At 42.7% G+C, this 16102-nt stretch overlaps 1 protein-coding gene across 1 annotated transcript in view; it reads left to right on the top strand.

Annotated features, from left to right (window-relative positions):
* Positions 1-4236: 4236 nt before the first annotated feature.
* Positions 4237-16102, top strand: part of RBBP6 (RB binding protein 6, ubiquitin ligase) — a 31464-nt gene continuing 19598 nt past the window's right edge. Inside the window, exons 1-3 of the mRNA XM_032197265.1 lie at positions 4237-4449; positions 11897-11996; positions 14647-14683. Coding sequence (XP_032053156.1) covers positions 4284-4449; positions 11897-11996; positions 14647-14683 — 303 coding nt within the window. The 5' untranslated portion in view covers positions 4237-4283. The remainder of the gene's footprint in view (positions 4450-11896; positions 11997-14646; positions 14684-16102) is intronic.

Raw genomic sequence — 16102 nt, 5'->3', positions numbered from 1 at the left:
GCTTCTTCATCCCATAGTTATTCTATATTGTTCTGAGAATAATTGGAGGATTCACAGCTCCCCAGCTGGACTATCAATCCAGCACATTTCACATGCATTCATCAGGCAGTGCCCAAATCACCATTTTTCAGTCTTGAACTCAGAACAATGGAATGGGATATTTATTAAAAACAAGAGGATGTGTTCTGATTAGCTTTGGTCTGTTTCTGACAAAGCTCCTTCTATTTACAGTGGCAAAGATAAGGAAAAGTCCGTATTTCTTTCTCAGCTGATACTATTGTTTTAGGAAAGAAATCTGGAGGGGTGGAGAGCCAAGGACTGCTGACACCAGGTGTGCACCTCCCGTCCTTCATGCTGCACTGGCGTGTGGGATTCTCCATCTGGCCTTGCAAAGGCATTCTGATCTTGGGAAGCTTTCGGAATCATGAAACCAGAAATCTGAAAGCTTCAGTGACAATTCCTGGAAAATATCCCAGGGATTAAAAAATGTCCATTGGGAACCCCAGGCTCTTTTCTAACCCAGAATTGTGCCCAAGTGAAGTGCAGGTGGGTGATCAGAGCTCTGCAGCACTCAGAGCAAGTGGGGTCTTTAGTCCCTTTGCAAGCAGATTATCACTCCTCCTGTTTTCGTTGGCAGAATGTGGCTCAGCACTAACAGCCCCTTGCCTTATATTTGACAAAATCCCCTTCTTTTTTCTCTCCTCAGAAAACAGTTTTATAAAGCCCTGTACAAAGACAGGGAGCTCCAACTCTGTCAGCTTTTACGCTTAGGAGCTGGAAAGGTGTGCTGCACAGACAGCTGCGGACTGCCACCACATAAGGAATATCCTGCCTGCTCAAGGCTGGCTTCGATCCAGGATCATCAGAGTTTTAAGCTTGTGGCTAAGAGGGAAAATCAATAGATTTGTACAGAAATCAGATCCCACAGGTACAATACGGAACTGGAACCAGCAAAGGGTCGATACGGCTCAAGTGAGGACCTCCCTGCAGAAAACCGCAGTGCCATTTCCACCTGTGAGCTTTGGTTTCAGGAGGAAATAGCAAGAAAACCACCTGGAGATTTTGAAGTATCCTCGGAGCTGGAGGAATACAATCAAGATCACCCGTGGTTCATCCACTGCTGTGTGTTTTAATGCAGAGGGTTATACTAAATGATGCCACTTTTCTCCTTACCCTTATAGTCTGTGAGTGTTTGAGTGAAGAGAGCAACTGTGGATGTGTCACACTCGGGAAATGTGCTGGTTTCTGGCACTGACCATGAGTGGTTTGTGGATATGAAGGTTAAGTTGGGAGCTTGGTGAATGGGGTGTGCTGCCACCTGTAATGTGGTTCCTGGCTGGGTACAGATGTGGCTGTGCTGGTTCAACACCTGCTTTCTCCCTTTGGTCAGCAAGGTGGAAGTGCAGACACCTGCATGATGCTGTTCTTGGATGGCCTTCATTTACCACCCCATGGGTTCCAAGTTTTGATCACTGTGCTCAAAATGTATTAAGTTACCAATGGTAACAAGTTGGGGTGATGTAGTTGTGAGTCACGGTTTGGTGTGTGTGGTATACGCACACGAGCTGTACACAGAGCAGCTGAACAGAAGGGAGCAGGAGAAGAAAAGAACCAGAGGTTGGTTTGTTGCTTTTTGTTCATGCTTTTTTTTTCTCCTTTTTTTTTTTTTTTTTTTTTTCTTTTCTTAGTGTACTGATGGTATTGTCATCCTTAATTAAAGCTTAGCTTTAACCAGTGCCTGCTCACAGCATATTACCTCAGAAGCTGCACTGATGACACCGAGCTGTGGAACTGTGACATTACAGAGCCATGTGGATATTCCAGCAAAACTGGCTGAGTGGGCCGACAGCTCTGCAGGTGCTGGTTTGGGCTCTCAAATTGCTGGAGAGCCCCAAATGCTCATGGCAATGCAAGCTCCACTCTTCTTGTGTAGAGCTCACAGCTAAAGTTAAATTAAAATAAAAAAAATAAATAAATAAAATTAAAAATAAATAAATAAATAAATAAATAAATAAGGAGGGGGAGTCTTTGCTCCCAACAAAACAAACTGAAGAATGAAATACAAACACAGACCATCCCACTATGCCACCCTGCTTATTTAAATGTCTTTTTCCAGCAGACTTACTACTGTGGCTCTGAAGTTATTAGAAATAGTTTGCCCTTTCTGGTTTCAAGAGTTTTTTTCACTGGTTTGCTTTTTATACAGCAGGTACTTCCCAGACATTCAGGAGCAGTGTTGTCACGGGCAGCACTCAGTCCAAACGCTCGGGTGTCTCAGAAGGAAGCTGCACTGACAGCTCAGCAAAAGTGTGCTCGGTGCAGCACGGCAGAAATGTGCAGAGAAATAAGCTGCTTCCAGATCAATAAAGGAGTAAATGAGAGGAAGTTTCCTACACAGCTCCTAATAATCTGTAATGGAAAAACTATGAGACTGCATTTTAACCCAAATACCTTCTTTGTTGCTCTTTTTAAAGATAATCTGTGAGTCTGACTTACAACAGTGACAGCAAACCTTGGGTAACTTATGCTTTAGGTTGTTTTGCAGAACGTGGAGGACAATTCACTGCTGAATGTATCTGAAAGCAAAAGGGTTAAAAGTCGCAGAAGTAACTTAGAACTACAAAAATAGTGGTGATGCCAGCAGGTGTACAGAGCACACCAAGCCACAACGCTGCTCTCGTATTTGCCTAGACTTTCAGAACCTAAGCCAGCTCTCTCTGAAAGCCACGCAAGCGTTTTCTCATCTTCCTATGAGGTTCCTTGTGTACTTTTTAAAGTTATAAATGAATAATTCTTCATCTGCTGCAACAACAAACCATAATGACATGAACATTTCTGCTGAGTGTGGTTAAACATCATTTAATAGGCATGTCAGGTCTGGTACTTATGTGGAAGCTAGCTTAAAAAAAAAAACAGTAGTACGGATGTGCTGACATTCTTTTGTGGAATTATTAAAACCTAAAACAACCGAGTGGAGACAAACTGCTTTATGCACAGCCTGTGCAGGCTGCAGACCCCACATACTTCACAGCCCAGTCCCCTCGCACACACAGCTCCTTTTTCCCTGGGGTGCACGAAACCCCCAGGTGTAATCTGTAGGGTTTAGACACCAGAGGTTTCCTAGCCTAGCAATTTAATGAGAAATGCTTGTTTGTTTTTTTGTTTGCCTTTCCCAAGCCTGTTGGGCTTCGCTGTTTTTACTTAGAAATGTACCTGCTTTTAGGTTGGTTTGTTTCAGAGGGCACTGCACCGCCTGATACTCTAAAGTATCGGGTTTAAAGTACCAGGTATAAAGTTTGTCTGCAGAGACTGGGCTCCGGAGCATCAGGAACAACCCCTTGTGCAGTGAAGGACTGCACGTGCTGGAAGTTTGGTGATAAATGTGTTGGCTCCTGAGCAGCGCTGAACGATGGACAAACGGGGTTAAACCCGTTAATAAAAACACGGCACCCACGGGAAGGGGATTAACAGCAGCTGGGCGGTTTGGTTCCATTTATTAGGAGGGAGAGGAAAAGGGCGGGCGGGGGGCGTGAGGGACACGGCGCTGTGGGGCACACGGGAGGTGACACCAGGGGGTGGCTCCGTGAGGCGGCTCCGTCAGGCGCCGCCATTGCCGCCCCCCCCCCCTTGGCCACCAACGGCCGCTCCGCTGGGGGGCGCGCGCAGCCCCCCGGGGAGGGCGTGGCGGCGGCGCCCACGTGACGCGGGCCGCGCGGCCGCTTTGTCATCCTGCGCTGCGTCACGTGGGGTGGGCGCGGCGTGCCGTTGCGCACGCGCAGTGCGGCGCCCGCGGCGGCCCGTGCGGTTGGCGGCCGGGAAACCCCTCGGAGGAGCGCCGAGGCCGGGGCGCCGCAGCCGCCATAGCGACCGGGCCGGGCCGGGCCGGGCCGGGGGGCGCCGCCGCCGCCGCCGCCGAACGGGGCCGGGAGCGGAGCGCAGCGGGGCCGGGCCGAGCCGAGCAGCCGGGGGGGGCGCCGCCGCGGCCCAGCTCGATCGCGAGGGCCGGAGTCGTCGCGGGGCGGGGGCGGGGGCCGGGGCCTGGCGGCGCCGCCGCCGCCATGGAGCGCTGAGGCCTCCGCCCGCCCAGCCCGGCCCAGGCCGCGCGGCCTGCCCATGGCGGAGCGGCGCGGGCCCTGAGCGCCGCCCGAGCCCAGCCGCCGCCGGCCGCCGCCGGCCCGCGCTGCCCGGCGCTGCGCAGCCCTGCCCCGCCTGGCCGCGGGGCCTCACCCGGCGTCGAGGCCGTGCCGCCGCCGTCCCGCAGCGGGCGCCGCCCGGCCCCAGCCATGTCGTGCGTGCACTACAAGTTCTCGTCCAAGCTCAACTATGACACGGTCACCTTCGACGGCCTCCACATCTCCCTGTGCGACCTCAAGCGCCAGATCATGGCCCGCGAGAAGCTGAAGGCGGCCGACTGCGACCTGCAGATCACCAACGCCCAGACCAAAGAAGGTGCGTGGGGCGCCGGGGCTCGGCCGGCTCCTGGCGGCGGGGGGCGAGCGGAGCGCGGCGGGGCCCAGCTCGGCAGCCGCGGCCCGCCTGGAGGCCGCTGCCCTGACAGCTCCGTGCGGGGCGAGGCGCGGGGGGGGTGCGCGGTTGGTGGGCCCGCCTAGCGCCCAAACAAGTTTTGGGGTCGTGGGGTCCTTCCTACTCTTCTAGCTCAAACGGTAAGGGAACGCGGGAGGGCAGCTGCTCGTGGCAAACTTGCCAGATTTATTTGAAGTTTGATGGAGAAAACTGAAAGCGATAAAAATAGGGCAGATGGGTAATGCGTTTGAAGAAAAAAAGTGGGTTTGGTGACTTCCACATACTCCACCGTACTGGAAAATCAGCGTTGTGGCTGTTGTGGGAACGGCTCACTCCCAATGTCTTCTGTTAAGAGGGTGTCTGTGACCATCAGCTTCGCAGTCCTTTAAAACCATTTCACCCACAAGCGTGCTCTGTATGTAAACTATGCCTTGGAATTTCCTGTTAACGCAACCTGTTTTTTCATCAAAGACGCTGTCATTCAAGTGCTATTGAGCGTGGTGTCATCATTCACTTGTAACTCCTTTTTTCCTGGTTCCACGTGCTAACCGTGTTAGGACACTGGCGAAGGGTGATGGCTCTAATATGGTGCTCAGTCAGTGATGAGAGAGCTTTTGTCCTGCCTGGCATGATACTTTAGCTTATAGTGGTGATCTGCCATCTTTATAAGTTTGGATACGATTAAAGACTTTGGGATGTTGCTTCTCAGAAATAAAAAGAATTCTGAAGTGTTTTCATTTCTCAAACAGTAAACTTTTTTTTTTTTCCTGTTTGTCTTGTGCTTCTGTGATGCTTTTATAGCAAACTTTTCTTAAAAATGTGTATTAGTTTTTTTCCTTCTGCTGTTTCACAGAGTAAAATTCAAGTTGGGTAATATGTAGGTACACTGCAGTAACTGTAACTTCACCCCTAGCCTTTAAAATGATTGCACTTAAAGCTCACTGATTGTTTACAAATATTAAAAATATGTATTTTCAGGAGGATGTCTGTAAAGGGACTTAACAGCACAATGTTCAGGGGCTGTTGATGAATTTTGTTGTATTGCATAACACGTAGGTGGATACATTTCAGAAGTCCTGATTTTATATATTTTTTTTTTATAGTAGTATTGAATAAAATTGTCAGACCCTTTTGAAAAGTGTTTAATTTGTTTTAAGGGCTTTGCTACAGGAGGGTCTGGAAACTTTGTCTGCAGTTGCTAATGCGTTGTAAGTTTCACAAACACTAGGGGCTGATTGGCCAGCTGTCTGGAGTTGTAATGGTTGGGTCTGTGAGAAACGGCCTTAAAACCAGAGTGCTGGATGGTAACATTGTGATGGAGCCCAATTACTGCCTGGGGGGCAGGGGGGAGGCCTATTAATAAAGGTTTTTTTATTCTTTTTAAATAGAATCCTCTGTAATAGCAAGTGAGGAGCAGAAAACAAAGTTATAGAAGGAAAAAAAATACTACTAATTTATGCTCATAAATGTGTTATTCAATAAAGTGTTACTAATATTCTTAATATCAGTTCTACAAAGTATGTTGCCTTGTTCTCATGCCTGCCAGAATCTGGGGAAGAAAAAGTATCTGCCTCAGTAGGTTACAATGTTAAGTGCAATATTGCCTAAAGATGGAGTTAAAGCACATCACTTAAAGAGCATCACGCATTTAAAGGCAGTAAGATCCTAAGATGCATTGCTCTTAGACTGTTTTGTTGTTGTTTTTTTTTTTTAAAAAATAAATTCTAAACGTGGTGTATTAGCAGCACAGATATTTACTGAAGTTCTTGGGTGATTTCCACTTTAAAAAAAAAAAAAAAAAAAGGAAGTTGGAAATTTCATTTCTTACTAATTGGATGGAGGTATTTAAACACATTGTTCAAAAATAAAGTTAAAAAATAAACTAAATAGGACTTCTGCCTAAATGACATGTCTGGAATTCTTACATACGGCTGTAAAGCACTGGTTTCTTATGACTTCTGTCTGTGTAGGAGTTCTGACATGTTAAAATGATATTGGAAGGAACAAAGTGGAACTTACAAATGGTCTGCTGCTTCAGGTGTTTGGGAATACTCTGACCTTCCAAACTGCGGTAACTGTTACTTCTCATAATGGAATTCTAGTAATGGAGGGAATGCTATTGTAAGCTGAAAGTAAATAGGGACTTAAGTATCAATGGAAAAAATATGACCTGATGAACTCTTTCAGAGGCTGGGAAGGCAAAAAGGATGGTGGGAACCCATTTCAAAAAAAAAAAAGCCTGTTCTCAAGAATGAGTATTTAAACGTGACTCCTCTTCGTTTGATCTGAATTTGATCACCGTCTTTCACAATAGATATTCTCACAACATCCGCATTTTTTGTGGAAGAACTGCAAGCTTTAGAACTCCTGTTTCTTGAATAGTCTTTTTCTACCCTAAAGCATTCTGACTCAAAAACATTTGGAGAAGGTATAAGGAAAGCATTCTTATCTGGCAGAATACATTTTAAAAATGATTGACTCTGAACTGCTTGTGGTGAGATGAATAGTTTTAGGGAAGAACAGTGTTTTTAAAAGACTCTCTTGAACTGGGGACTTGCATGAGTTCGTTGTTGCAGCCTGCACTTGACTGCTTTAGTAATGCCCAATGTGATGTCTTAAAACTCATGCTAACTCCAAAATCACTTGATCTCGCTGCTGGTGTGCCTGCTGAAAGGTCAACAGTATGCAAACTTAGCACTTCAGATAAGACATTAAGCAAGTTTTAAACCTCGTCCTTACCTTCTTTAAACCTCGTACAAGTTTATATTGCAGTGCTAGTATCAGGGATTGCTTTGGTTACACCTCAGTGCAATTAATTCTTGGGCTGCCACGCAATGTTATTATGCAGAGCCTTCAGAAAAGATGTGGAGTTCCCGGTTTCCCTGGTGAAGCTGAGTGTAAGTTGTGTATCTACTCAAAAACTGCTGAGGAGTTTGGACACAGTGCCAGTCTGGGAGTCAGCTGCTTGAACTCTGCCACCAGCAGGTTTGGGATCCATCCTTCTTGGGAGTGTGGATGCAGCTAGAATACTGTCCCTTTGCCAAGCACTTAAGGCAGGCTCAGTGGGGTCGATCTTCACCTTGTCTCCAGCATTGCTTCCACTTCCACCAGGCACAGGCTGAAGTGACACACGATGGCATTAAGGCTTCAGACACTGGTGTGGTCAGATTAATGGCTGAAAGTTTGTTAGATTTTGTCAGCTCATCCTTTCAAGACCATAATGACCCAAACGAAAGATCTGTGAGCCATTTGGGCTACTGAACTAGCTAATTTAGGAAATGATGGTGTGCCAGTGGTAGCTGAGATTGGGGATACCTATTTTGGTGGAAGCTAAACACCTAGAAATAGTAGTCCACCCCATTAGTAAGGGTGTGTTGAGGCAGGGCTTTCAGTGCCAGCTGCAGAGCTCGTTTTGCTTGCTATAAAGTGTGCAAATGAGTGTTGGTAAGAACAGAGTTAAAAATGAGATGAGGGAACATATCTTAAGTGCTATGGAGAAAAGGCATTCTTGGGAGTTGCACTGTTTTCTGGTAGAGACAATCTTGAACGTTGGTGGTGGTTGTCATCTTTCATTCTTCAAATCCTTCCACCAATGGTACGTTGTCTCATTATTAAGCAAAGCTTAGATGCCTAACAAAGGTGGTTTTGCCTACAGGGTTGCTTTCTGATGATGGTTTTGAAGAGCATCTGTACTTTATCCAGGTGAAAATACTTCTCTACGTAGTGCTCAAAAGATGCTTTTTGCAGTCCTGTCAGACTCAACATGGTGATCAAAACAGGCCATAAAATCCAGAATGAACTTTTTAGAGTAGCTTGTTCATAGTATACATTTGATGCAAATTCTGAAAGTCTGATGGCTTTAATAATTTTATACTATTTTTGCAGGAAGGTTGCAGACATGCAGATTTTGAATTGAGATTTCTACATAGGTATGAGGCAGCAAATCAGTTACCTTTTTTAAGCTTGTTTGCCTCCATTCCTTGAAATGTTTCTTTCCCTGTCTCTTTCAAGTAGACGATCTTCTTACAAGAGATACAGCAATTTTTACACTGTTGCACCTCTTCTGCTTAATGTAACATCCATTTTGCCTTTGTTTTTGCAAGCTTTCTGTACTAATCGAATCCGTATTTTTAATCACAGGTGAGGCTGACGAAAGCCCCGTAGCCAGTTGCTGGCTGGCACCATCAGTAGAACAAGTTTTGTGCCGTCAGGGAATAGGCATCAACAGAATGGTCACCTCCTGCTTTGCTGAACGCTTCTGCTCGAGCTCTGCTTGGACAAGTGTGAAAAGTGGCCTTGTTGAGCGTGATCTCACCGCTCCTTTTGCAGATGTCCCGTCACGTGGGGGGGGCAGGGGTTGCAGAGTGACACTATTTTGCAGATCCTGGGGGTTGCCAAGCCCATGGGGAGCAAGCTTCTGCTGGGAGATGCCAGTTTAGTCTTAGAGCTGTTAGACCAAGCTGGCGTCTGTTAAATTCAAATTAGGCAAACAAGTTTCCAGAGACTCCGAGAATACCTCTTCAGCTTTAGCCCTCATCTGACTTTAAAAGACATTAAGTTTTTACTTTGCATTGTTTTATTTCACTTTTATTAGAATTTCATCACCAAAATACATTCAAATAGTTAAGGCAAAGGACAAATAAATGTAGTAAAGCCTGGAACAGGGTCCTCTCTCAGAAGTAACTCAGCTATTCACTCTCCTGTATATAATCACTCTTCCACAAAGTCTCTGTCACGAGCAAATTGGACAGTATTAATTGCTAAATACCAATAAGTGTCCTATACAAATAAAGTCTTTCCTGCACGAGGAATTATTGCTCTTCTGTTGATCAGTTTAAATATGTAATAAAAGCACAGATTAACATTTAAAGGAAATTCATTTTTACATCATTTTGTTCCCGGGTGGATGGAGTTTTCTTCAATGCACACAACATACAGACTGAAAGCAAGGAAATTTATGTATGCACACAAGGACAGCTTACTCAGAAGGCAAATGTTAATGCATCTCTTCTAAGGGTCAGTAGATTTTCACAAACTGCTAAAACAGGACTTCTTCATCTATACCATAGACACTACAGATACGCTTGTTTGAATTGGCCTGTCTGCAAGCTTGTTTAATTTGTGAAAAAATCCCTTGGCTATAGGGGACAATAGTTTACAGACCCAGCAGACTGATAGTGGGAACAGAAACAAAGCGTATTTTCACTGTTGAGGAAGAACAGACATTTTTTAAAATGCACAAGTTTTCTAATAAAAGCATAAGTTCTCAAAGGAAAAACGTGTCTGTTTGGAATAGTTACGGCTGTCGTAATCTGGTATGAAAGTGCAACAATTTTTTTTTTTAATTATGAGCCTGAGAATGGTAGATAAAAATTTCAAAAACAGCTCCTTGTAATATCCCTTGTCTACAGTTGTGTCATGCACAAACAAAACAGTATCTCTCCTCTGTTTCTTTCAGCTGATGTCCAGGCAGATGCAGCTGGGCAAGTCAGCTGTTCTCATGTTTGCAGTGTAGGAGAGGTGCCAGTTGTAACCTTCTGCAGGACTCCCAAGTTCTGCGTGCGGTACAGGCATAGCAAACTCCTATGTGCTTGTGGAGCCGCTGTTGCTTATCCTAGAGCTCTGAAGTCTTTGTCCAGTGGCTTATTTTCTGGACCAGCAAGAATGCTGGACGTGTCATCATACAGCAGGTAGAAACAGCTGCTTGGGAGCTGCAGCTCACCTGATCTCTCAGTTGCTTATCTAGGTTTCAGTATTCCTTGACCATCTCCAAAAAGTCTTATTGCAGGCCTTTCTTGACAGCTAACTTTGTAATGGTTAGGTTTTCCTTTTGAGAAGAGCACCGGGGTTGTTTCAGGATATATGACTTCTGTAAAAGCTCCTGTTTGCATGGATTTCCTTAGGAACTGTTTTCTCACGCAATTCTAAACTGCCGTGAAGTTCAGAGGAAGTCTGCTGTTTGGTTCCCGTGGGGAAGATCAGGAATTAGTTTCAGCTAAAAGATTTCTCAGTTTTGTGTAGAAGCATTTTGTCATCTGGAAATAGAAGTCACATTTTGATTTCAGTGTTGAAATGATTGTCTGGTAGGTGTGTTTCAGTTTAAAGGAGACTTGTCTCTAGGAAAAACATTCTGAAAAATGGAGCATAAATTGTCAAATATTCTTATTTTGTGTTTGATCACTGGGAAAACTACCCTGACGGTGCGTGACTAGATACATGGTGTCTTTGGTTTTCACACCATGGTTCTGATTCAGTCTGCAAAGGTAAGGGCTTTTAGTATTTAAAACTGTAGATCGGTTATAGGGACTGGCTGCTGATAGTGCTTCAAAATCGGCATATCTGACTTGTGGAAGTACAATGGAAAAGCCTTTCTAATAGAGAGATCTGCGTGTTTCAAGCTGACTCGGTGTCTCGGGGAGCTGGGGGGGCATCCTATGTAAAAGGTCAAAAGGTTTTCTCCTTTTCAAAAGAGCAACATGATGTGAACCAAGGTAAAGCATGGATAGCTTCAGGCACACTGTTTTCTAAAAGCTTTTTGAAATCTGCCTTTGTAAGTCATTTTGAGTTATTTTGCTCTGCAGAAAGTGACTGGAAAGATTTCACCCCTTTGTAGTTAATTCTAGCCAGGTAATAAGCTTAAGAGGAGCTGCGCTACTTTCATTTGAGCCAATTCTGGCCTGTTTGTGAAAGCAAGCTAAAATAAAAAGCCACAAAGATTGTGTGAGAAAGTATCTAGCAATGCCAGTTTAGTTTCCACTTAAATTTAAAGCACTGAGTAGCTGAAAAGCCTGGTGGCTGTTGATTAATTAAGCTCCAAGAAATGGACAGAGTTGGCAGGTTCTCTTCTCCTGTGTTCTGTCTCAACCACTAGCAGCAGAAGTGAATTGGGTTTAGTTATCAACTCTGAAAGCAATGGCTGAAAGTTTTTAAGCTTTAGTTAAGTCCCGGTGTCGTTACAGGGCAAGCTAATTGGGCTTAAGAATTTGGTTTATGACTGTGCTGTGGTTTCTTTTTCTCTAAAACTATTATAGCCAGTTAGAAGTAAAAGCAATTTAATCAAGGACAGGAAAGAACCTCATGTATTAGCAGGGACTCCCCTTAAGTGACCTTTGAGACAATTTTGCTGTTGGTATTCAGACTAGTTAAAAAAAAAAAAATCACGAAACCCATGATCTTGCTGCTTATGTTTGATTATAAATGTAAAGACATTTTTTGAAGTGGACTGTCACTTCAAGACAAAGTACAGTGTCACGTGTAAAATTCCACTTTTATATCTGTACAGGGGTGCTCAGAAGTGCTGTCTAATTACATATTAATGTGCATTCTTATTGCTAATCTTTTTCTGTGTTTGTGGTGTGTTTGTTTTTTTTAGAATACACAGACGATAATGCCCTGATTCCTAAGAACTCGTCAGTAATTGTTAGAAGAATCCCTATTGGAGGAGTTAAAGCTACCAGCAAAACATATGTTATGTAAGTATCCATAAAGCACTGCATTCTTTGTGAGCGTGTTCTTAACTTATTTTTTGATTAATCTTAGTTTGTGAGAGGCATTCAGATTGTATATTTCTTGTAAAAGCTGCTGTTAGTTTTTGTTGCAGTGGGGTAGATTTTCATATATCTGTCCCAAAATGGACTAATATTTTTAGACCTACTAGGGCATTGGGTTCAAACTCCCACAGTGGTAACTCTTAACATCCGTTCTATTGGCTTCTCAGGGGGGAGGTCATTTTCTGAGACCTGAGATCTGAACAGGTTTAGATCCTGTTTCCTCTACAAGAGGAGATCCCTTAGTGTACATATTGCTCTTCTTTGTTTTACAGTTGACACAAATACGCATGGTGCTGTGAATTTATAATTTGTTCCCATTTCAGTAGAGTCTCCTTCTCAGTGTGTGAATTTCTTGCATTTTTGGTCTGGGGATGTGGCAGTATTCTTATGGCCCAAACCCGCTATTTTTGCATACTAGCAATAGAGGAAGGAGCAAGGGTTGCCATTTGGTGAGCCATGCAAACAAAAAGTCTCATACATAAGTGATTTTTGTTAGCTTCTTAAAGACAAGGGTTGTTTAAGGCAAGGGAGAAAAGAACAACATCCTTAAGTTTATTGCCTTTTGTGTCTGTACTGTGAAGGCATAGTTAAAGCTTTCCTTACTTGAAACTCAGTAAGCTGTTCAGCACGCTACCGTTCCTAGTTATCTTTCTGTTTCACCCTAAGCTGGAATCTGTGCTCCAGGTTTTCATCTGTATTCCTAGCATTCATGAAGAACAGAGAATCACATGTATTGGTTAAAATTAGACATTCAAATGCATTCCTGACTACAGCATTCGTGCTGTCGTTCATTTATTCGTACAATCCAGTTCTGCAGCAGCCACATTAGTGTTGTTTGAATGGCTTTCTTTTCCAACCTCCTTAAAGATATGCCCCTCCACCACAACTGGTGAACGTTATTGTTTTGTGGTTTTGCTATGCCTTTTTCGTGTTGGTTCTCGATAAGTAAGGTGTACTGATGAGTTACAGTACTAACAAACAGTACAGCAGCACCCTGGTACCCATGAAGCATTTGCATGCAAAAAAGTTGAGTTTGTGTGGCTCTGCACATGAACTTAAGCACATTGCTGCTGTAAGTAGTTGTAGTGCTTTCAGGCTCTACCTAGCAATTCTAGACCCCACATTTTTGTGCTTAGAAGCATTGCCTTGTCTTAGGGCTTAATTTACGTACGTATGCTTAGTGCTGTCTTGTCAGTGCATCCTCCATCTCTGGTTGGATGGCACCCTCTCCTGGTATTGTAATGTGGTTGTAAAATTAGAGGATAGATGCTGCCAGCATCAAAGATTAATTAACTACCTGTATGTGGGGATAAAGAATTGTGCTGCTGTTTTAACATTGGAAATTAAGCAGGCAGATGAGCTTTCTGTCCCTAGCTGGAAATATTACAGAAACAAGTGGTGGAGTAGTTAACGTTTAGGAATTCTGAGTGTATGCTGCAACGGTGGAGAGGCCTCCAAAATACGTTAACTCCTCTTGTAGTATGTTCCTCAAGGTAAAAATATGAAGAAACCATTGTGTGGTAATCTAAAGCGTTCCCTTATACTTCCTCATCTTCAGGGAGTACGCGGCTCTAACTGTGAGCCTAGTGGTTTTCTAGCAGTGGCAGGAAACACGAGCCTTTCAATTTGTACAAATTCCACAGCAGCCTTTAATTGCCTCTGCTCATGGGACGCTAGGGATGATGTATGAATTGTTTGTTAACTATATCAGTGGTTGCATGCCTGATTCATGAGTAGCATGCAGATACAGATCAATCAGTATGTGGAATCTCGGCAAGTTTTCAAATGTGCTAAAGAAATAGTTCCTAAAATACTGTAGCATTTTCAAGATTATTTTAAAGCAAATTATGGCAATTAAGACCTTTTTTTCTGTCACAGGACTCCTAAATCGCACAAAATCCTAGAAACTGCTTTCAGGTGACATTTCTACTACTATTTTTAGTCAATGTAGCATATGTAACACGTTTAATATTTTGGCACTTTCATGGCTAAATATAGTAGATATCTGAACACAGTGCTTGGGCTTCCACAAAGAAACACAGCTCTAAAGACTATGCTGCTGTCATTTTTATTTTATTCCTTCCTTTATCAGATGACTGGTTTTTTGTTTTGGTTTCCCACTTGTACTTCAGAGTGTCTAGACTATCACTGTTCTTTCTTAGAAATTAAAGTATTGTATCTGGTACCTAATTGTAATGCTAAGGATATACAGATTGGCTAAAGCTAGCTTCATGCTTAGAACATTGATTAAGAACACAAAACTGTAGTAGAGACTTCATATTTTTGCTCCTGATACAGCAGAGACAAAGTACCTGAGGACTTGTGCTTGCACTGTTGTGTTCTGTATTTGTAAATCTTAAAATAATATTTAACAAAGTAGAAATGAGATTTTTTTAGTTGCACTGAATGTACCGAGGGAGAACAGTTTATGTATGTGAATAAATTTCTACATTCTCTAGACTACCAGAACATAATGTTACGAGGCTCAGGTTTTATAACCTGTTTTCACTGCTTATATGTTGGATACAAGTGCTTTCTGTTAAATTCTGATCACCTTTATTTCTTCTTTTAGAAGTCGAACTGAACCAGTGAGTGGAACATCAAAAGCAGTATGTAAAAACACAATCTCACACTTTTTTCTACACACTGCACTTAATTATAAACAATGTAGCCTTGCATTAATTTTCCAAGTATTAACTTAATATATTTTCCAGCAAAACGTAGTATATGTTGTAAATACAATGTATTTGATTCAGCATAGTAAAAACTGAGTAATGCCATCATTTGCACAGTTCTAATGTGAATATTGGTATTTGTGCCTAGTAATGCGTTGTATTTCATATTGAATATGCTAGAATATTTCCTGTATGACTTTGTGTTGTACAGATACTGTATGATCATTTTTAGATCATGTAGGTTTGAGGTTTGCACAATTGAACATGGTGCCATGTTCTACATCTGTCTGTCTATAGCTAGTAATATGTATGTTTGTATAGGTTGTTGTGTGCTTTTTGTTTCTTGCAATAAAAATGTTTGGAGTGTATTTTTTGCCATTTTCACATTGTATCACTTAGCTTTCGTTTTTAAATACTTTTTTGCCTAATGGTTTTTGAAAATGTTATCAAAAACCACTGAGAAACCATTATTGTTAAACTCGATATTGTTTCTTATTTCTGACTTGGGGGTTCAAACAAATACCAAAACCAGCATATTCCACACAATTTCTGAGGACATTTCTGTGCAGCTAAATAACTCCTTTTTGTGTCCTTAAGTACTCAAGTATTTATTCCTAAAACTGAAATTGAAGTGATATTGTTTGGGCCCCTCAGAGTACATAAATGTCTTGAAAAGATGTGAAGACATGAATTTGAATATCATTGCTACACAAAGTGGTATTCTAAAGTTCTGTGTTTGGTCCTTTTGCTTTATCTAATGAAACAGTTTAGTTTAATAGTTTGACTGCAAGCGAAAATATCTAAAACCTGGTATAAAATTTTTGGCACAAGGTTAGAGCCTGGTGCATTTGTGGGTAAAGTCCATGTCATCTTTCTTAACTTTCGTCTGCACTGTATTTTTGGATCTGGGTGGCTTCAGGGTTGGATGCTGCTTTAACTTCCCAAAGGTTAAGCCTCTCTTTAGTATACCACCATTTTGAATTTCCCTTTGGAAAAGGGGGTAGCATTTTAATTCAGGCTTGAAAACACACTGTTACTCTGCTGCTAAAATATAGATAAGTACATGAGGAAATACTTGATTGGTAATGGTCTTAGATACTGATTTGCAACTTGGGTCAAATATTATGTATAACTACGGATTTCAAAATAGTTCTTACAGTATAAAAATTACTACTTGGTGTTTTTTATTTTTCATCTTTATTTTAAGTATAACTGCTTTTTCTTCACTAGAATGGTGTGAGGCATTACACTAACCCTGGATCATTGGATCTGATCACTCATTAAGCTGTTAGGATAACTTAATCTAGAAATTCATGAACTCTGTGTCTGCATTCTGTGAAGAATGCAGCCTCT

Source organism: Aythya fuligula, chromosome 15 (genome assembly GCF_009819795.1).
Source record: "Aythya fuligula isolate bAytFul2 chromosome 15, bAytFul2.pri, whole genome shotgun sequence".
Taxonomy (NCBI): Eukaryota; Metazoa; Chordata; class Aves; order Anseriformes; family Anatidae; genus Aythya; species Aythya fuligula.
The sequence above is the reverse complement of the archived record's forward strand: the minus strand, read 5'-3'. Positions and strand labels throughout refer to the sequence as shown.